This window comes from Cygnus atratus, chromosome 3 (assembly GCF_013377495.2).
Source record: "Cygnus atratus isolate AKBS03 ecotype Queensland, Australia chromosome 3, CAtr_DNAZoo_HiC_assembly, whole genome shotgun sequence".
NCBI lineage: Eukaryota > Metazoa > Chordata > Aves > Anseriformes > Anatidae > Cygnus > Cygnus atratus.
Window position 1 is genome coordinate 105762774 of NC_066364.1, and position 22689 is coordinate 105785462.

Genomic DNA, 22689 nt, shown 5'->3' on the forward strand with positions numbered 1-22689 from the left:
AACAGGAATAGAAAATAACATTACTTTTGGTGGCATAACTAAAACCATTACTGTGTTTAGTTCCAGTGTTCATATATTTAAAAGGATGTGAAAAATAAAGAGGTTACTGAAAAGAAAAAAAAAAATTCTCACAGTCATTTACAGCACTAAAAAACTCAGAAAACTCACCAACAGTGTCTTAAAATGAAAGCCCTATGGTAATCTATTGAATATATGAAAGGCAAGATTAAGAGGTATCTTGAAACCAGTCTGTAACTATCAATGAAGCAAGAAAGATTCTTGATACCTGTAAGTCTTTTCAACCAGACAAATGCTGGGATAAATAGTCAGAAAAGTTCAAACTGAAAGTAAAATAAAAACTTTAATTAACAAAAAAAAAAAAAGAACATTGGGAATACTGGGAAATTCTTTCTTGAAGTCTTAAGATGAGCCTTTGTCTAACAGAATCTGTCTCAATCAGACACTTTTGGGTGACACTGTTGGAATCAGTGGAAGTTCTGCCTTTTGCCATTTAAGAGATCAGGTTAATAATTTCACAACAGTCCATTTTGGCCATAAGTTGTATGAATCTGTTAATTCTCTGTAGTGAAGTGACAACAGATACCAAACATAAACAGCAAAAGTCTGACACTGTAAAATACTAAAATGTTTAAATTGTTTTCTCAGAACCAATCTCTGCATCCTTTGCAACAGTCATGACATATGTTTCCCATGAAGAATTCAAATTTGACAGGTGACAAAAATAATTCAAATTGTTACTATTGTTCCCAGTAGGAAAATACCCCACACCCAATTTACTTTTACATGCTGTAACATTTTCTAATACCCTCTCCAGGGTCTGCAGATGACAAACAGAATCAAAACCAACAAGACAATTAACTTAACACTCTTTCTGACACAGTATCTTTTTGTGCTGTTTGATTCCTATGCACCTTTATCACTTTTCTATCTTGTACCAACAAAAATGTATTAAATGTTAAATCATTTGGCATTGCTTTCATTTAATGCTATTAATCTATGGTTATTTTACTGTTACACAGTTTTTTGATATTGCACATCTGAGTGGACTTGTGTTTTTATGGAGTTACAGTAATTAAAAAATCTGATACCTTTATTTCATTTTTCTCAACTGCTTCCCAGCAGTGACACTTTTAGAAAGTTACTTGTCCACTAATTTTAGTAATTTGTACCATAATTCTAAATAAACCTGTACTGACTTAGGGGAGAGATCATGAGGTAGATGTAAAAATGATGGCTTTTTAATTATATTACAGTCCCAAGAAATGTGAATTTGGCCTTATTTTGCCACCTCATTAAAGTTGATTTTTTTCTCTCTAAAATGGGTCTGGCTAGTCTCAGATGTACTAAACTTCAGAACTGCCTGCAATCTGTCAGTACTTTAAAGAAATTTCCATCAGTCATTGAGACAAATGTGTAATGGCTGCAGTAATTACAACCAGGAATCAAAGGTGGAATCAAAAGTCTTTTTACAATTGAATTTAGTAATACTAATAATGGTTACAATGAAAGGATAAATAAGTTATCTGTGCAAGTGAAGGCAAGTCAAAGAAACACAAAGTGTTTTAATGCTATTTCATAAAATGTTATACTTTTCATGTACAACCAGAAAATTGAATAAAATGTAAATCTAAGTATTTAACCCAGTAACCTGATATTGTTTAGGAACGGCTCCTCTTTTTCCATATAGCCTCTTGGACTATTTCTCTGGATTGGAAACATTCAGTTTTCATTGAAAATCTCTGGATTTTAACACTTAACTTTGATTTGTGCTTTCAATCATCTTAATTGCAATCACTAGTTTATTTCCTATCATAGAGAATGGACAGACTAACTGGAATTAAAGACTGACTGTATACGGTCAGCTTTGCATGGTTGCATCTTATCATAACGCATCTTTTCTTCCTAGTGCTATTATTAGTCCTTTGGATCTTCTCCAACTTAACCCTGCTACGTACATGGCACAAAAACGTATTTTCAGGATATCCAAATCAAAGCCTTTCATAGAGAGTGAACTATCCAGTCTGGCAGAGGCTAACAGTAGGAACAAATTATGTTCTATAAGAGCAATGCAGGATGACAAAGGGATTTCTATCTTAAAAATATCTGTTTTGAAAATAATTTGAAAAATTCATACATTATTTCTAGAACTCCTTTAAGAAAACAGTTTGTTAAGTGAGGAATCAAGATTTGTTCAGATTTAGTTGTGACTTTTTAGGTGTAAATAAGAGCAGAAAATAGACCAGTAAATCTGATTCCCTGTTGTGCTGTGCTTTTTGTAGTCAATTATGTCTACACAAGAGGCTAAAAAATCAAGCCTAAGTTACTATCAGATGAAATCAAATCCCTGTCCAATCATCCTTTCAACAAAACTGATCTGTTAGCCCCATTAATACAATAAGATTTGCTGGACAGACAGTAGACATGCTGTTAAATGGACAAAGAGCACAGGTCCTTTTGCAACCAGATGGCAGCATTGTTTCTAGTTACACTAATAGAACACCAAAATTAATAGGAACCATGCAAAGCTACACATATTTTTATATTTCCACTCTGTCTTTTACTGTATTCAGGAAATGAGGAATGCCTGGGTGCTACCAGCGATGCTATGACTTTAACACAAGCAGCTGAAGATACTTTGGGATGAAATGTTCTTCAGAGTTAGCAGCTGAAAATGTAGAAGATGCACTGTATACAATTAAAAGTACAGTAACAATATTTGAAATCACTTTGCTGTATAGTTCTTTAGGTAACCATCACAAAACTCTCTTATCTACTGTTAAGATTGATTCTGTGCATTTGAACTGGACTGAACCTGTGTTTGGAAGCCCTTAAAATGGTACAGAACAAACCTTCTACTAGTTGAAATGGGAAATTCCTCTGATGTGAGTGGAACTGTACTCTGGAAATCCTAAGGCCATAATGAAGGTTTTTAAATGACATCAAATTAATATTTAATCAGAGCTATCTGTGACTGCACGTGAGCAAAATGTGTTTCTCGTGTTTTATTTTCTTCAAAACTGAACTTAATTTTCTCCTGAACTAGTCTACAATCATTTCAATGCTAATTCAGCATTTCAATGCTGATTAATTAGCCAACATATGTAATGAGAATAATCTAATTACAAGAAATTTTAGAATTAGATCAATATTTCTTCAATTAAAATCTGTTCTTCCTTAGCTGAAGTAAGAATTGATATTTCTTAAACTTCCTCCATGGATTTTACATGAACTGAACAACAACGTGTCTTTTCTGTAGGTGCGTGAATGATTGGATTGAGCTCCTGTGTGTACAAAATACTTGTACACATTGCACTTGGGAAACAGATGCTTTAGAATGATGCTTGGATTTCATTACACACTTTGATATGAATTAGTTCCCCAGTTATTTTCTTGGCATAAGAATATATTTATTGTAACTCTTTGCTCTCTTGCCGAGGCGATCGGCTCCGGGGCAGGCGTGTTCTGCAGCAGAGCGGGGGATCGGGACAGGCAGGGCTTTTTTTCCGACATCGAGGCCACTCGAGGGAGTCGCCAGGACCCGGCAGCCCTCGCGAGGGAGGCTGACGAGGCATAGGCGGAGCCAGCAGCACCCCCTCCCCAGCCGTTCAAAAGCAGCCCCTAGGGAGCGTGAGCGACCAGGGCAGGCAAACAGGGCATGGCGCGTCAGAAGGGCAGGGCGCAGCAGTTTGCGCAGGCAGGGCAAGCAGGGAGGGCGGAGAGGGCAGGATTTCCCCCCCGCCCATAAGAACAACACCTTTAACAGCTGTCGACCACTAGCTAGGCTGCAATGGTCTACACCAGGCAGAGCGCTCTCTCTAGAAAGTCTGTAACCACCCAGACTGACCGCCTGCTCAATAATGCGGCAGTTCAGGTCTCTGGGTGCAGGGAGTGTCTGAGCCTGTTGCTGCCATCTGAGGGAGGCAGAGGCACCGTGTGTGTGAGGTGCGAGCAGGTGGATGACCTGGTCCGCCTGGTGGCAGAACTCAAAGAGGAGGTGGATAGGTTGAGGGCTATCAGGGAGTGTGAGCGGGAGATAGACTGGTGGAGCGACTCCCTGCAGGGCCTAAAGGAGAGGTACCGAGGTGAGACACCCCAGATGGGGGTGGACCCCCTGCCCTGTCGCTGTCAGGCAGAGGGAGGTGACCTAGGAGTTGAGGAGGAATGGAGACAGGTCCCTGCTCGACCTCGCAGGCAACGCCCCCCCTACCGGCCCCACCTTCCCAGGTGCCCTTACATAACAGATTTGAGGCCCTGGAGCTTGAGAGACCAGTGGGTGAGGATGAGGTAGAAAGTCTACCCAGGAGGATGTCTAGGGCGAGGAAGCCGACTCCACGCCTCAAGACTGCCTCCACCAAGAAAGACAGAAGGGTGATCGTTGCAGGTGACTCCCTTCTCAGGGGAACAGAGGGCCCTATTTGTCGACCTGACCCTACCCGTAGGGAAGTCTGCTGCCTCCCTGGGGCCAGGGTCAGGGATGTTGCCAGAAAGCTTCCCAACCTGGTTCGCCCCTCTGACTACTACCCTCTTTTGATAGGTCAGGCTGGCAGTGATGATATTGAAGAGAGAAGCCTGAAGGCTATCAACCAGGACTTTAGGGGACTGGGACGGTTAGTGGATGGAGCAGGAGTACAGGTGGTGTTTTCGTCTATCCCTGCAGAGGCAGGGAGGGGTACCGAGAGGACACGGAAAGCCCACCTGATTAACACGTGGCTCAGAGGCTGGTGCCAACACAGAAATTTTGGGTTTTTTGACCATGGGACGCTTTACTCGGCACCCGGCCTGGTGACCGCAGATGGGTCCCTATCTCCAAGGGGAAAACGGATCCTAGCCCAGGAGCTGTCAGGGCTCGTTGAGAGGGCTTTAAACTAGGAAAGAAGGGGGACGGGGCTGAAATAAGTCTTGTTGGAGCTCTACCAGGGGGAACAATGGCAAGGCCAGGGGAGAAGGCAATGGCCCAACTGAAGTGCATCTACACTAATGCATGCAGCATGGATAACAAACAAGAGGAGCTGGAAGCCATTGTGCAGCAGGAAGGCTATGACTTGGTTGCCATCACGGAAACGTGGTGGGACCACTCTCATGACTGGAGTGCTCCAATGTCTGGCTATAGGCTCTTCAGAAGGGACAGGCAGCACAGAAGGGGTGGTGGTGTGGCTCTCTATATTAGAGAGTGTTTTGATGTTGAGGAACTTGAGGCTGGGAATGATAAGGTTGAGTCTCTTTGGGTTAGGATCAGAGGGAAGGCCAACAAGGCAAGCATCCTGGTGGGGGTCTGTTATAGACCACCGAACCAGGATGAGGAGACATGAGGAGTTCTACAGGCAGCTGGCAGAAGCCGCGAAATCGTCAGCGCTTCTTCTCGTGGGGGACTTCAACTTCCCAGACGTATCCTGGAAGCACAACACAGCCCAGAGAAAGCAGTCTAAGAGGTTTCTGGAGAGTGTGGAAGATAGCTTCCTGACGCAGCTGGTTAGAGATCCTACCAGGGGAGGTGCCCCGCTAGACCTTCTGTTCACAAACAGTGACAGACTGGTGGGAGATGTGGTGGTCGAGAGCTGTCTTGGGAAGAGTGACCACGAAATGGTTCAGTTCTCTATTCTTGGTGAAGTCAGGAAGGGGACCATTAAAACCGCTGTCTTGGACTTCCGGAGGGCTGACTTTGAGCTGTTCAGGACACTGGTTGGCAGAGTCCCTTGGGAGGAGGTTCTGAAGGGCAGAGGAGTCCAGGAAGGTTGGGCACTCTTCAAGAAGGAAATCTTAATGGCTCAGGAGCGGTCTGTCCCCACGTGCCCAAAGACGAGCCGGCGCAGAACTAGACCGGCCTGGCTGAACAGAGAGTTGTGGCTCGAGCTTAGGAGAAAAAGGAGGGTTTATAATCTTTGGAAAAGAGGGCGGGCTACTCAAGAGGACTATAAGGATGTTGCGAGGCTGTGCAGGGACAAAATTAGAAAGGCCAAAGCTCATCTGGAGCTCAATCTGGCTACTGCCGTTAGAGATAACAAAAAAAGTTTTTACAAATACATCAACACAAAAAGGAGGACTAAGGAGAATCTCCATCCTTTACTGGATGCGGGGGGAAACTTAGTTACAAAAGATGAGGAAAAGGCTGAGGTACTCAATGCCTTCTTTGCCTCAGTCTTTAGCGGCAAGACCAATTGTTCTCTGGATACCCGGTACCCTGAGCTGGTGGAAGGGGATGGGGAGCAGGATGTGGCCCTCGCTATCCACGAGGAAATGGTTGGCGACCTGCTACTGCACTTGGATGTACGCAAGTCAATGGGGCCCACCCGAGGGTACTGAGCGAACTGGCGGAGGAGCTGGCCAAGCCGCTTCCCATCATTTATTGGCAGTCCTGGCTATCAGGAGAGGTCCCAGTCGACTGGCAGCTAGCAAATGTGACGCCCATCTACAAGAAGGGCCGGAGGGTAGACCCGGGGAACTATAGGCCTGTTAGTTTGACCTCAGTGCCAGGGAAGCTCATGGAGCAGATTATCTTGAATGTCATCACGAGGCACTTGAAGGGCAACCAGCCGATCAGACCCAGTCAGCATGGGTTTATGAAAGGCAGGTCCTGCTTGACGAACCTGATCTCCTTCTATGACCAAGTGACGCGCCTGGTGGATGAGGGGAAGGCTGTGGATGTGATCTACCTTAACTTCAGTAAGGCTTTTGACACCGTTTCCCACAACATTCTCCTCAAGAAACTGGCTGCTCGTGGCTTGGACTGGCGTACGTTTCGTTGGGTTAAAAACTGGCTGGATGGCCAGGCCCAAAGAGTTGTGGTGAATGGAGCCAAATCCAGTTGGAGGCCGGTTACTAGCGGAGTCCCCCAGGGCTCAGTGCTGGGGCCGGTTCTCTTTAATATCTTTATCGATGACCTGGACGAGGGGATCGAGTGCACCCTCAGTAAGTTTGCAGATGGCACCAAGTTAGGTGCTTGTCTCGATCTGCTCGAGGGAAGGAAGGCTCTGCAGGAGGATCTGGATAGGCTGGACCGATGGGCTGAGGTCAACTGTATGAAGTTCAACAAGGCCAAGTGCCGGGTCCTGCATCAGGGGCGCAACAACCGCAAGCAGCGCTACAGGCTGGGAGATGAGTGGTTGGAAAGCTGCCTGGCCGAGAAGGACCTGGGAATACTGGTTGATAGGCAGCTGAATATGAGCCAGCAGTGTGCTCAGGTGGCCAAGAAGGCCAACAGCATCCTGGCTTGTATAAGAAGCAGTGTGGCCAGCAGGGCTAGGGAGGTGATTGTCCCCCTATACTCGGCTCTGGTGAGGCCACACCTCGAGTACTGTGTTCAGTTTTTGGCCCCTCGCTACAAGAAGGACATGGAGGTGCTCGAGAGAGTCCAGAGAAGTGCAACGAAGCTGGTGTGGGGTCTGGAGAACAAGTCTTACGAGGAGCGGCTGAGGGAACTGGGGTTGTTGAGCCTGGAGAAGAGGAGGCTCAGGGGAGACCTCATCGCTCTCTATAGGTACCTTAAAGGAGGCTGTAGAGAGGTGGGGCTTGGTCTATTCTCCCACGTGCCTGGTGACAGGACGAGGGGGAATGGGCTAAAGTTGCGCCAGGGGAGGTTTAGGTTGGATATTAGGAAGAACTTCTTTACTGAAAGGGTTGTTAGGCATTGGAATGGACTGCCCAGGGAAGTGGTTGAGTCACCATCCCTGGAGGTCTTTAAAAGACGTTTAGATGTAGCCCTTAGTGATATGGTTTAGTGGAGTTCTTGTTAGTGTTAGGACAGAGGTTGGACTAGATGATCTTGGAGGTCTCTTCCAACCTAGACGGTTCTGTGATTCTGTGATTCTAACGTTTCTAAGTGACGTAATAAACCTTCCAGCATTAGTTTAGAACTGGTGAAACAGGCAGTTTCCAACAAGGATATATTGTACCTGACATGCTTAAGCAAAACCCTGATGGTATGCATATTATGTCTAGCTACACTAATTTTCTTGTCTATGACTGTTCTTATCTCAGAACTGGACAAATAAAATGTATATTGCTAGTAGATCTTTCAAGATGGTCACACTTTGGGGGCATCTATAAAAAGAACCCAAATCAAGCTGGAGCTAGTTGTCTTACTTTACAGTTTGATCAATATCGACAGTTCTTGAAGTATTAATTGTTATCTTTGTTCCTTTCTGAAAGATATGTCTCGGATATAAATTCCTGTGCTAATCTTTACCCATTTTACTTTTTTTCTGCTAAAACTACATATCATTTTACATCATCACAGTAACATGTTGACAATGAAAAGGTCTTTTCTATTGTCAGCTCTTCTGTATATGGTAAATTGGTTAGAATCACACAGTGGCTGGCATCAAGGAAAAATCAGCATCGGATTCTTTATCAAAGATCTATTTCTGGGCTAAAACATTATCAGAATCAATTAAATAGTTCCTCCATTAAAATGAACATACAAATCACCTGCCTTCCACTTTTTATTCATAAAGAGGAGAAACAATTCTGAGGTTCCCAAAGTGGCAAAACTCCAGCATCTAAACCTTAATTAAAATTTCTCCCCAGCAGACTATTTATGCCATTAGGCAATTCACAGAGTTATAATCATGAAAGCAAGGATCATGTATCATATAACCTATGTACTTAATCAAATTAACAGAACTCCCAAACAAACCACAAATATTTCTTGCATATTTTTTTCAATCAAGATTTTGGAATAGAGGACTAACCTAAGACACTAACCACCTACTAAGAGAGAAATTCGTATTTAAACAAGGTGAAATTGGTATGACTTTCTTGCCTGCAAGGTGCAGGCTGTATATAGGTGTATATACTCAACAGATAGACTACATAGGCATGTGAACATTCATTCATATAATAATGCATAGTAATTGCAAAATTGCCTTATGCAATGTAAAGAATGTATAAATGTAATGAATACAGCCAACATAGGGAGCAATAAATGATGTGGTATGGTCCAATTGTTAATATATACAGAAACTAAAACAGGGACAATCTTCTCATTGAACATAGTAAATATTTTTACTTCACTAACACAATACTGATACAAAATGCCATATCATGCCAAGGAACAGAAATAGGTAATATAAAATTTCAGGAAAAATCCCCTTACAATTCAACAAAGCAATGACTAACGCATACGAAGATGCTTAAGAGACTTGAAAAAGCAATATTGATTAATAGGACTTTGAAATTGTATGTTTCTTTGTTTAAAGAAAATGTTTCAAGGTACTGTCATGCTGTAATTAGTTTGATTCAAAAGATAAAAAACTGTGCAAAAGCCACTAACAACAAAAGTTATTTCATTTGTGAAGACTCTTCATATAGCAAGCTAAAAAGTGCTTGATCCATTTTTTTTTTAAATTTGTCTTTACAGCTTATAACAAATGCCTTCTCACTTTTAGAAATAGATACTTATTCCAAAAGTGTATGATATGAAGAATGTCAAATGCTGGTAAATCATTCACTTATTAGAAATAAATAGATACATTCAAAGCATATCTCCCATAACATGCTTATAATGCATGTGGAACAGTCACCATATTCTACTTCCATTAAAACAAACTCTCCCTTCCCAAAAAAAGCATTTGTCTCCAAAAGTAGTTTAGAATATGAAGATCTAAAGTGTTTTTCTTTATCCCTTTGCATGTACCTCTTAATATTCAATACGGACAGCTATCATTTTTCATCCAGTCTGCATTATTATAGTGAGTTATCACAGTTTTCTGTAGTGGGGCAAATATTTAAAATACATCATCTTCTGGTTAGAGCATTAGTATAGCCTTTAAACAACTCTGCTGTTATTACTGTCTTACATCTTGTATCAATGATGTCTGCATGTATTTAAAAGACATGTTAAAGATATGCCTTAAAAAACACTACGATTAAATTACTTAAAAACATAGGAGTCCATTAAAAAAAAAAAGTATGTTTTTTCTGACTTCAATAATAGCTAGTCTGATAAGTGTAAAATCATATAGTCAAAACCAAGTAAAGTTCTAGTAAAAAATAGATGGAATAGAAAACTTGGACAGGAATGGTTCTTATGAATGGGATCTTCTTTAGAACCCATTCAGATGGATAGAAATCCTTTCATACAGTTTAAAACCTGGACTGCTCCTTGATTTTCATGGCTTACCTGCTGGGCAGGTCCTTAGTATGTGCAGCTCCCATTGAGATCTCATCGCCAAACATTGGCACTCTATGAGTTTATGAGTCTACTCTTTATGCCAGGGAAGCATTTCTAATCAATAGCTTTTAGCGTAATGGAAGTTGCCACAATGCTTTCAAGGTCTGGGTTTATGTCGTAGTTAAAATGAGCTTAGTGCCATCTCTAATGTATAGGTGTTGCTTCACCAAGCTGGATATTACAGATTAGGCCAACGCTGCTTGTCCAAACCAGTATTTTGCAAGCTAAAATAAAAGCAACACAGAAAACGTTGATAACATCACAGGGAAATCACCTTCATATGTTCTATTTGTGAATGCCTACATACCTGTGTATTTAGATATGACTTACAGTAGTGAAATAATTAAAATAGGTCAAATAAATTTTTCATCCAAATTGCTTAGGAGAAAAAGGAGGGTTTATAATCTTTGGAAAAGAGGGCGGGCTACTCAAGAGGACTATAAGGATGTTGCGAGGCTGTGCAGGGACAAAATTAGAAAGGCCAAAGCTCATCTGGAGCTCAATCTGGCTACTGCCGTTAAAGATAACAAAAAAAGTTTTTACAAATACATCAACACAAAAAGGAGGACTAAGGAGAATCTCCATCCTTTACTGGATGCAGGGGGAAACTTAGTTACAAAAGATGAGGAAAAGGCTGAGGTACTCAATGCCTTCTTTGCCTCAGTCTTTAGCGGCAAGACCAGTTGTTCTCTGGATACCTGGTACCCTGAGCTGGTGGAAGGGGATGGGGAGCAGGATGTGGCCCTCGCTATCCACGAGGAAATGGTTGGCGACCTGCTACTGCACTTGGATGTACGCAAGTCAATGGGGCCCACCCGAGGGTACTGAGCGAACTGGCGGAGGAGCTGGCCAAGCCGCTTCCCATCATTTATCGGCAGTCCTGGCTATCAGGAGAGGTCCCAGTCGACTGGCGGCTAGCAAATGTGACGCCCATCTACAAGAAGGGCCGGAGGGTAGACCCGGGGAACTATAGGCCTGTTAGTTTGACCTCAGTGCCAGGGAAGCTCATGGAGCAGATTATCTTGAATGTCGTCACACGGCACTTGAAGGGCAACCAGGCGATCAGACCCAGTCAGCATGGGTTTATGAAAGGCAGGTCCTACTTGACGAACCTGCTTGAGTGCACCCTCAGTAAGTTTGCAGATGACACCAAGTTAGGTGCGTGTCTCGATCTGCTCGAGGGAAGGAAGGCTCTGCAGGAGGATCTGGATAGGCTGGACCGATAGGCTGAGGTCAACTGTATGAAGTTCAACAAGGCCAAGTGCCGGGTCCTGCATCAGGGGCGCAACAACCCCAAGCAGAGCTACAGGCTGGGAGATGAGTGGTTGGAAAGCTGCCTGGCCGAGAAGGACCTGGGAATACTGGTTGATAGGCAGCTGAATATGAGCCAGCAGTGTGCTCAGGTGGCCAAGAAGGCCAACAGCATCCTGGCTTGTATAAGAAGCAGTGTGGCCAGCAGGTCTAGGGAGGTGATTGTCCCCCTGTACTCGGCTCTGGTGAGGCCGCACCTCGAGTACTGTGTTCAGTTTTTGGCCCCTCGCTACAAGAAGGACATGGAGGTGCTCGAGAGAGTCCAGAGAAGTGCAACAAAGCTGGTGTGGGGTCTGGAGAACAAGTCTTACGAGGAGCGGCTGAGGGAACTGGGGTTGTTGAGCCTGGAGAAGAGGAGGCTCAGGGGAGACCTCATCGCTCTCTATAGGTACCTTAAAGGAGGCTGTAGAGAGGTGGGGCTTGGTCTATTCTCCCACGTGCCTGGTGACAGGACGAGGGGGAATGGGCTAAAGTTGCGCCAGGGGAGGTTTAGGTTGGATATTAGGAAGAACTTCTTTACTGAAAGGGTTGTTAGGCATTGGAATGGACTGCCCAGGGAAGTGGTTGAGTCACCATCCCTGGAGGTCTTTAAAAGACGTTTAGATGTAGCCCTTAGTGATATGGTTTAGTGGAGTTCTTGTTAGTGTTAGGACAGAGGTTGGACTAGATGATCTTGGAGGTCTCTTCCAACCTAGACGATTCTGTGATTCTGTGATTCTGTGATTGAAATGAGCTCCGATTCAGATGAAAAATATGGTTATGTAAAATTCTACTGAGACAAGAGAGTTACTTTAAATATACGGAGACTGGTTTTAAGTCTCTTTTAATACAAGTTCAAATCTTCGGTTTAAACTCTTATACATATATTTGAAATTGGAATTGCTGTCTTAGAATTGCATCATTCAATTACAAACACTTTGGAGCATAAAAAAAGGAGAAAAGCATTTAAAAAAAAGATCTCATTCAGGTCTGGCTATTATTTCTCATTTGTCGAAATATTGTAAATGTATTGTTGTAAATGTATGTATTGATGACCCATAGTAATCAACAGTAAGAACATCAGTCAAATGGCTACAGTGGAGAGTGGAGTACAGGCTTAATTTGGGTAGAAACAGCACATGCTTTTTAAGTCCCAATTTCTCCTGAAACTAAGAGCAGAAAAAAATAAATTTTCAAAGAAATTAAATAATAGGGTTTACACTTGTTGGAAGAAAACTGATGTGTACGAAGGAAAACTGAAGTTCACCATATAAGAATAACATGATCTGTTCTTCTCTGAAATGAAATAAAAGTGCCACTGGGAATTTCAGGTCAATTGGAATTTTGCAACTGAACTCAGCGATTACAGGATTGGGCCCTAAAGGCTAAAGTTTGCATGGAGAGCTTAATCTCTCTCTTGTGCAGCAGTGACACATATTTTGGTATCATTTGTACATGCAAGTTATTCCCTTCAATTATATAAATTGTGCATTTCCTCCTGGATTTTGGCAATTTCCTTAGCAAATCTAAGGACTAAGTGCAAATGAAAGAAAGGGAAAACAGGAAGAAGAACGAAAAGAAAAAGAAGAAGAGCAAGAAGGATTAGAAGAAGGATAAGAATAAGAATGGAAAAAAAAAAGGGGGGGGGGGAGAAGAATAGCAATTTCTTTTGGAAAACTGAGTATCTAAGAATTAGTGTAACTTACTCAGCACAATGCCATGGGTCTCAGTGACCCTGGCAACTTTTCCAGGAGTCATTCCACCCAAAAATATTTTATGAACAATTATAAAGCATCTGAGACAATTTTTTTTCTTTATTATTATTTAATTTATTTTTCTTGAACCATTAACTGGAGCCTTTTAAAAGAAACAATACTGTTGTTTCAGACGCGTTCCTGTATATCTCTTTGAGTATGTTTCACGGTCAAGTGAAAGAAACTATACCAAGGTGGGTTGTTTGTTGGCTTTTTTGACAGATCTCTTCAGAAATGAGTTGCAGTTCAAGACCCCAGTACAATAACTGGATAATTGCCTTTTTTTTTCCTTTCAAAAATATATTCTGTGCAAACTATGAACATGGTTGTGACTATCTGTACCAGCTGAAGTCTTTTTGGATTGTATTTCTAGCACAATTCACGGAGAACGATTGGTAGCTATAGGGAAAGCTGGAGATCAGTTTTACCAGTGACGGTTTCACTAGTTGAGCTTGATATCCAGGGACAAAAACTACACCCAGTCACCAATGCAGAGTAGTAACTCACATGCAATTGTTCAGAAAGCACTTGGGTGACTTGGAAAGCACAGAATTAACTTATAGACAGTCATGACAACAATAATGCTTTAGACAAAATTATTCCAAGACAATATATTTTTGTCATGTTGCTCTGCCATAGGATGTATATTATTATGTATCTATTATTGACCTCAGTCTTTATCAGCATCTCCCTCTGACTTTGAGAGACATTGTCGATGGGAATCAAGACCTATACAAGATCAGTAGCTTAGGCAAGCACACTTTTCACTAAAAAATTAGCAAATCCATATGCCCACATTTCCAGTGCAATATCAACAAATCCAGGTATTTGTATATGTTGGTTTGTGAACAAAATATTACACGGCTAATTTAATAGATGTTTGAAGAGGATGAAAAATATTTTAAAGAAACTGAACACTGAAATAGATGAACTGTATATTAAAATAAAACGTTACCTTGCTGATCAGGACCCTCTCTAGAAGACATAATGTGAATGTGATCTTACATATAGTACGTAATTACACTGCATGCTGCTACTTTCCCATACAGGGATGCAAAATATCCTTTCATAGACTCTGATACTCACTCTATCACAGTCATATTCTAAAATTCCTATGTATGAAAACACACACACACACACACCCCCCCAAAAAAAAAAAAAGCAAAAACATGCAGATGTTACACAGTACCTTGAAAAATCAGATTCTTGAGAAAGCATTTTCATCCATTGGAGACATTAGAGTCACCCCTCACAAAAAAGAATTACTACGGTGTTATGAAGAAGATGGAAATGGCCATTCACAAGACGATTATTAAAGAAATATCAAAGAAAGGTATGGGGTCTTGATTGCTACAGTGAGCCACACCTACACCATGACTCTAATGTGGAGTCCTAGTTTAGCGTCCTAGTAAATAATGCAAAGAGTATTAAAACAAAGCATTTTATCTTGTTGCCACTCTATACTTTTACAGGCAAACTAACTACTTTGTTCTGTGGGAAAAAAAAAAAAAAAAAGCTTACACCTACTTTTTTTTTTTTTTTTTTTCGGTTGATCACTGGAAATGATTCTCGCTTTTCAGCTGATTCTGTATACTCAGCCTCAGAGCACTGAGTTCACATCTTTGCAGGCAGAAATCTTTTTAGTTCACTGATGAAGTATCCACACTTTGTTAAGCAATAAAACCTTTTTATGATTCTATAGCATCTTTCATAGAAGGACCTTGGTGGCTTACACAAACAAATGCCTCCATGAAGCAGAAAGAAAATTCAGTAGTTGATGGTTCCATGCAAGCACAAGTGGTGCTTATGATTGATGTGAGGGTCATTCAGTTCAAGTGAATGTGTGCATCTACAACTTCTTCCACTTTCCTGAGCTGAGGAAAACTCTATAGTGGAATTTTAATTTGATTCAGGAAAACTGAAGAATAGAAGCCAAATATAGAACACTTGGATAGGCCTAGACATACAATATTATGTCTACAGGTAGGTGATGTCCAGACTTAATTGTTTATGAAAGGCTATGTAGGCATCATATGAGCCATATAGTATTTTATAGTAACAGAAATGTTTAAATTGGATATAATGCTGCTTCCCTAAACCATAACGTGTGAAAATTGTTGTGATCTTCCAGATGGTGGATTTAATTCTAAATCTTTTGTTTGTTTGTTTGTTGTTTGTTGTTGTTGTCAAGTAGGAAAGAATATGCAGTGCTGAATGTGATGAGAATTTGTGAACTCCTTGTTTTATTCAGTTAGGCAACTAAGGAGGGTAAGTGTCCATGGAAGTAGTTTACTGTCTTATGCTTGCTTCTTCTAAAAATTCTGGCTGTTCTTCATTGTATTTAGACAACTATTTTAGCTTTTTTTTCTTTTTTCTTTTCTTTTCTTTTCTTTTCTTTTCTTTTCTTTTCTTTCTTTTCTTTTCTTCTTTCTTTTCTTTTCCTTTTCTTTTCTTTATCATAACAAAAAACAACTCTGATGCTATCAATAAGCAGGACAGAAAGAAGAAAGAAACAGATCAGTATCTTCCTTCACTCTGGATAAATGTACTTATTTTTAGGAAACGCCTCCATGTGCCAATTTAATTTATTTGCGGACTTTCCCTTTTACGCTTTTTCTTTATGTCTCCTGTAGAAAGAATTGTAGATTTAATATGAAAGACAAAATGGCAAACATAAGAAAATATATGACTTACTTTTTTTTTTCCACCAAGAGGAAAGTTAAAAAATCTCTTCTTATCAAGCGTAATAGAGAAGAAATGTTGTTATGTATGAAGAGAAATTTTCTCAGGAGAGAAATAAGGAAGAGAAATATTCAGTTCACTTGAATCCAAACTACAGGGTCTTCAAAAAGCAACCAGAACAACAAAATCACCACATATTATTAATTGCAATAACATAACGTACCAAAACATCAAGCCACTCCATGAAAGAGGTAAACACAAACAATTGGCATATACCTTCTCATCTAGTTCTTTGTCTCATGATAGGATCTAAAAAACAGGCTACATCTTTATCTCACTATAGGATCTAAAGAGGGGAGATGGGAGAAGCAACAAAGGTTCACCAAAATTCTATGCTGTTTCAGACTTCATTCTGCCATTTCCCGGGCTAACAATGGTCCTGTAATGTTCAAACCAAGTAAACTGAAATATGGTTTGTGTTGGTGGTGGTGGTGTTTGTTTGGTTTTTTTTCCTATTGTTTTCTAAACGTTACAGAAAAGCAACACCATAGCTTCACTTTATCTGCCAGTCACCCTCTTTGACTTGCCCCTTCCTTCCTTCCTTCCTTCCTTCCTTCCTTCCTTCCTTCCTTCCTTCCCTCCCTCCCTCCCTCCCTCCCTCCCTCCCTCCCTCCTTCCCTCCTTCCCTCCTTCCCTCCTTCCCTCCTTCCCTCCCTCCTTCCTTGCAGTAACACACTCAGGTAGAAGCCCTCAACCACTGCTGTTCACCCAAGTAGAAACAAACAGAATTTTCCCACAATCCAACTATTGGGAATGAGAAAAACAACAATAACAACAACAAACACTATTTCTGATCTGAAGGTTAACATTTTATAGTAAAGTTCAAAGGATCAGGTACAAATCATTATAACTACTAGTAAATTTGGTCTTTGACAAATTGGAAGCATTGGAAGACATCATTCTGTAGTCACCAGATGTTAAGCAGGATCTTTTACTCTGTTCCAGGAATGCTTAAGTGTAATTATTAATGTCATTATGAGGAGAAGGAAATCCTAAAATCACACACACACACAAAAAAAAAATCCAATAAGTTTTTCTACCTCAGTATAGGATAAACTATGTCTCTGTCATTCCAGATAAAATTTATCTATCTTCCCACACCCCACTCCTACCAGATCAGTTTTTCACTATTCTTATCATTAGAAAGTTCTTCCTGACTCTTAATTGCTGCAATTAAACACCATCATTTTTCCTCCTATGCACCATGGACAAAAAAGATCAGATTATTTCTTTGCTTCTTATACCACCCCTTTACAAACTTGATCTTTGCTATCAGGTCCTCCTTTAATCACTTTTCCCGTAAGGTACACAACTCTAATTCTTCTTGTTCTTCTTGTTCTTCTTGTTCTTCTTTGTTCTTGTTCTTGTTCTTGTTCTTGTTCTTGTTCTTGTTCTTCGCCTCCTCCTCCTTCTTCTTCTTCTCCTTCTCCTTCTCTCTTCTCCTTCTCCATCTCCTTCTTTTTATTCACAAGTCTACTTTGTTACTGAAATGCAGTGCTCAAAACTGTGCACAGAATTCCAGCCTAGAGTACAGTACTGTGCAGAATTGGATGATTACTTTACTTTGTCTTACAAGCTTTATTTCCATTTAAAAGAGAAAAAAAATGTTCTTATTTCGTACAACTTCATGGCTTTGCTGACCCCTGTTCAGAATGTGGTACATGCAGATTCCAAGATTCTTTTCCGAAGAAACAGTATTTCATCAGTTTTTCTCTATAGCATGTTTTTGCTGTCCATAATTCATTCCTATGCCTAACTCCTTTCTCTTGTTTCCACAGAATTTCAGCCAATCTTTTGGTCCTTTTCTCTAATTTGTCAAGCTGATTTGGAATTCAAAGCTTGTTCTTGAGTATGCTGTTTCTCTATTCCTTCTCTGTTACAGCAGATTTAATAAAATTGGTCTCTGCTCTACCATCCAGGCTTATTAAAAAAAAAAAAAAAAAGAGCAAAGAACTGATTCCAGAAAGGACACCTGTGGTTGGCTTGTCCTTTCACTTTACTAAGAATTACTGACAGCTCACACAGCTATCCAGCCAACTTTGCATGCAGTTTAGTAGCAATTTAGAAATTTAATCTAGCCCAAGATTTCCTAGTTGCATAAGAGAATATCATGTTAGTGCTGAAACATTTGTCAGAATGCACGACATGTACTGCTTCTTGCCAGTCTGTAAAAATCGTTGTAATTTGTTGGCAAATACGTCTGCTATTACTCATTGCTTCCTTATTTTGCAACTGCTAACAAATCATTTGCTTAAATATATGCTCAAAAATCTTCCAGGAATTAAAGCTAAACTGACAAGCTAGACTTGGCTTTTCTTTCTTGCCATTTTAACATTTGGCACTATGTTCCCCCTTTTCCAGTCTTCTAAAACAACATCAACCATTACACAGGTTCTCAAAGGAAACATCATTTCAGAGGTAACATTGTTTCTGTCCAGTAATCTCCTAAGTATCAAGCTGCAGTTCATCAGATTGTGCCATTTCTTGTATTACATGGACAAGAAGGTCTGAATAAGATTAATGTAAAGAATATACCATTTTTATATTAAATGCTTAAAATGCCTATGCAGGATAGTCCTACAGCAGATAAGGAAGCTAAGGATGAAGTGCCAATAATGAGATGGTTTATTTTGCTATTTGACCAGAGCCTTTTGAATTTGCATTGATAAACTTTAATTTGTGGCAGTAAAAATTTATTGCATTTTACACTATGCAATGAATTGGTTGCCAGCAAACGTACTCATGTACATGACCTACCAATAAATATGGTAGTGGTATGCTGGGTCTGGCTGGGATGGAATTAACTTTTTTCATAGCAGCCCATATGGTGCTGTGTTTTGGATTCGTGACTAGAATTGTGTTGGTAACACAACATTTTGTCTGTGGTTGAACAGTGCTTGAACTGTGCCAAGGCTTTCTCTTTTTCTTACTCTGCCCCCATAGCATGCAAGCTGGGGTTAGGCAAGAAGGAGGATACCAAAGAAGGAGGATACCAGTCAGGACTGCTAACCTGAACTGGCCAAAGGGATATTCCATACAACATCATGCTCAGAAACAAAACTGGGAGGCTATGTCTCAAATGTAACTTGGAGACTGGCTGGGTATCAATCTGCCTCTGGGAGGTGGTAGGTGATTGCCTTGGCATCACTTTATTATTATTATTATTTTCCCTCTTTCCTTCACTTATTAAACTTGTGTTTATCTTGACCCATGCGTTTTTTCACTTTTGCTCTTCCTACGCTATCACCATCCTTCTGGGGGTGAGTGAGTGAACAGCTGCATGGGTGTTTAGTGCTGGCTGTGATAAACTCACAACAGGTGTGTTAGATGGAAGACTATGAGCCATGATTCGTAATTCCAAAAAGTTAAGACCATGCATTTACCACATGTATTGACATCAAGAAATGTCTCTAATAAAGTTAGTAACACAGGCAGCTTACCCATCTGAAAAATTTCGCTTGCCTATTGAAAAGTATGCTGATTTGTGTACAGACGATACATGCTTTATTGTATGCAGTAAGGATAATTATGTACTAAGTAATTATACCATATTTTTTGGCTGATCCAGAAGCATTAAAATAACTAAATAATATGTAGGTAGTACATTCTAAATTTTACTTTGCCTACAGATTTCTATAAATCATCTAAAAAAGAGTGTTTTTATAAGATTACACATGTGACTGATTCACTCATTTAGCTTTCATATCCATATTTTAGTTCTTTCTTTTGTCCTATAAAAACTTTTGTCTACCTTTACATGGAAAAATAGAAGTTTAAAGAACAGGCAAATCAATTGTTTGTCAACATTCACAGTACAACTAAGTTTGCTAAAACTATTATTTTTTTCATAATCTAATCTTTATACTAAAGTGTTCATAGTTTTTCTGTAGATTGTACTTCAAAAAGCATCATTGTTTTGGCACAGCAGCTACAGGAATTTGTGTGTGTATTACATATGAAATAATTATTTAGTTCACAAATGAAGATGTGGATATTAGAAGTTTTTCTCTGGATGTTCATTGCTGACAATATTTATGTTTCAGTATAATTCTAAAATACCATAGATTGCTTCATGATTTTTAAATAAAAAATTTTGATTCTAGCAATCAGTTCATCCAAAAGGATTTCATCATCTACAGGCAGAGATTTACTTACATTGCCAGAAGTTTGGTCTAAAGTCTTTATCTAGAGACCAAGATTTTCTGCTGATCTTGGTACTCAGCTCATAATGCAATTTCTGAAGCAGGCTTGCAGGAATGTAGAAATTAGTATTTTGCTAGAGCATGTGAAAATAACCACACACTTAAGGTGTTTAGATTTTTAAGTTTTATATTACATTCAGTAAGTATTAGACATCTGCTAAGTTTTAATAACTTTTGTGGTGTGCTGAATCTTTTACTGAAAGGCATACATTATATGGCAAAAGCTATCAGAAGAAAAAATTTAAAAATTGAGCTTTTTGATTTTTGGAAATCAATATTATACTTTGGGACAGTAGGGAGCAGCAAGTCAGCTAGCAGTTGTTACTAGGGAAAAAATAGTATGTTGCTACTTAAACTGTAATTATTTGCTTCCTTTGATATCAATGTTTTGCTGCATGTAATGTCACATAGTTAAGTTGATAGCCTTTATAAGATATCTTGTTCCTATGAGTTTATGAATCATCAAAACATGTATCTGATATTTTAACTATTTTTCTTGCTACTTCCTTCAGCACTGTGGTATCAAATTCACCTGGGCCTAATGCTTTGCAACTTTCAAATAGAGTAATTGCTTTATCATCTTTTCCAGCATATCAGCAAAGTCTTTGCCATTTTTCTTTCCCACAGGAAAACGTATCTGTCTCTGAGATGATGCCTTCTGTTTCTTCTACAAATAACAAGAAAAATACATATTTTATTTGCTCAGAAGAATCAAGCTTATTAGTTGCCAGATTTGTGTGGTTCTTCTCAGCAACCCTGTTTTTCTTTCCTTTACTCTTTTAATCCATTAAGTTTGGTACAATTTGGCAAAATAAAGTAAAATAAAATAAATAAAATAAAATAAAATAAAATAAAACAAAACAAAACAAAATAAAATAAAATCACCAAAGATGTACTTGAAAGTTATGCATTTTGAAAAAGTGTTTTGTTTACTACCTTTACCTCTTAGAGTGTCTTCAGTTATTGTCATGTTATTTCTCCCTACAAATTAGGCATCCCATTCAACGCTACTGGCCATTTATCACTTACGTATGACATTCATGGAAACTTTGATACCAGTTCAGTTCCTCTACAAGTGAATGGAGCTATATGGTCTTATGTCATTTAATGCCGTGCATATTTTTCTATTCTGTTCCATTTGAAAGGTGTTGTTTTACCTTATTCATTTGACACTGTGTTGCAAAGTAGTTTAAATACAATTCCTGTGTATAAGTGGCAATTACCCTGTTAGCTAAGGTCATAGCTACTTTACATGTCTGAAGTTTATTTAGTAATTCATCTAGAATGTCTGTGTTTCTACAGAGCATCAAAAACTAGAGGAATAGGCTTCAGAGTAACAGACAAAACATCTATAAGCCACATTCTGATGATGCTTGCACTAATGTTCATCCCCAAAAAAAATATTATCATTGGAGGAGACAGAAAAAAATGTAGTAATTCCAGCCTTATTGCAAATGTATTATTGTTTTTACAAGCAGTATGAAGGGAAAAAAAAGTCTGAAACTGTTTCAGGGATGAAATGTTCAACACTGAGGGTGAGGGGGAATGGAAGCTTTTCTTCACCACCACCTTAACAGAAAGCTGCTTGCTTATAGGACTATTCTTTTCTCTAAAAATGTTAAACAGACACATCAGAATTAGGCTATTCTATCTGATAGACAACAGACTTTATAGTTTGAGCCAGTTCCATTTTCTTCCAAAACCACTCTATGTACTCAGCCTTGTATTATCTAAATTTCAAGTCACGTATTGTTTCTTACTCTGTTTGAATTCCTTAGCTTTTTGTTTGTCCTGCATCCACACTGGCAGCATTATGAACACGACAATACTTTTGTTTGCTACTAATATTATCTCTCAACCATGTGCTCTCTAAACTACAAAGATTATATGTCTTTCACTTTTTTAGCTTAAGTAAAATGTCAAAGGTTTCTTTAGCAACCATCTCAAAAGTCTTAGCGAAAGCTTTTAGTTTGCTCTTTTCAACATATGTATAGTTTCTGATCAAAAATAGTAGGCAAATAAATAAGGTTTGGGGCCTTTAGCTTGAGACACAGCTTCTGCAAAATAAAAACAAGTCTTTTACAGAAAGTACAAAGGACAATTTCCTTTTTTCAGGTCAAAGATGAAGTTTCAAATGTTTGCATGGAAACACTTTGCTGAGTGTTTTGCAACCTTTAACGAGAATAATTGTTTTATTGTCTTTTCCAGCTTAACATCAAGTCTGTAATATTTTCCATGTGCAAACAATTCTTGTATAGCATTATAAGGGGACAGGAACATGTTTTTAGGAGCAATACCCAAAACCAATCCATATCGGGCTCACTTTACAAATGAAGATACTAAGTCATAAAAGGTAAGCTCATTTACCTATGACTAAAAGAAAACACGGAAAATCTATAGATCCAAATATTTTCTCATTAGATTTCTAACTGATTCAGTTCATGTTAACGTGAACTGCAGGCTAATTTTAATTTCTTATTTGAATGATATAATAGATTGTTAAATCAAATTT

General features: G+C 39.5%; 1 protein-coding gene across 22 annotated transcripts in view; it reads right to left on the reverse strand.

The window, feature by feature from the left end:
• The window catches only part of NRXN1 (neurexin 1), a 731365-nt gene that overhangs the window by 662314 nt on the left and 46362 nt on the right, over positions 1-22689 (reverse strand). For 4 of the 22 annotated variants that reach the window (XM_035562070.2, XM_035562234.2, XM_035562108.2 and 1 more), the window contains exons 3-4: positions 4384-4410; positions 4218-4278 (exon numbers count right to left, since the gene is read on the reverse strand). The exons of the other annotated variants lie outside the window; for them this stretch is intronic. In XM_035562070.2, coding sequence (XP_035417963.1) covers positions 4218-4278; positions 4384-4410 — 88 coding nt within the window. The remainder of the gene's footprint in view (positions 1-4217; positions 4279-4383; positions 4411-22689) is intronic. 22 annotated transcript variants of the gene reach the window in all.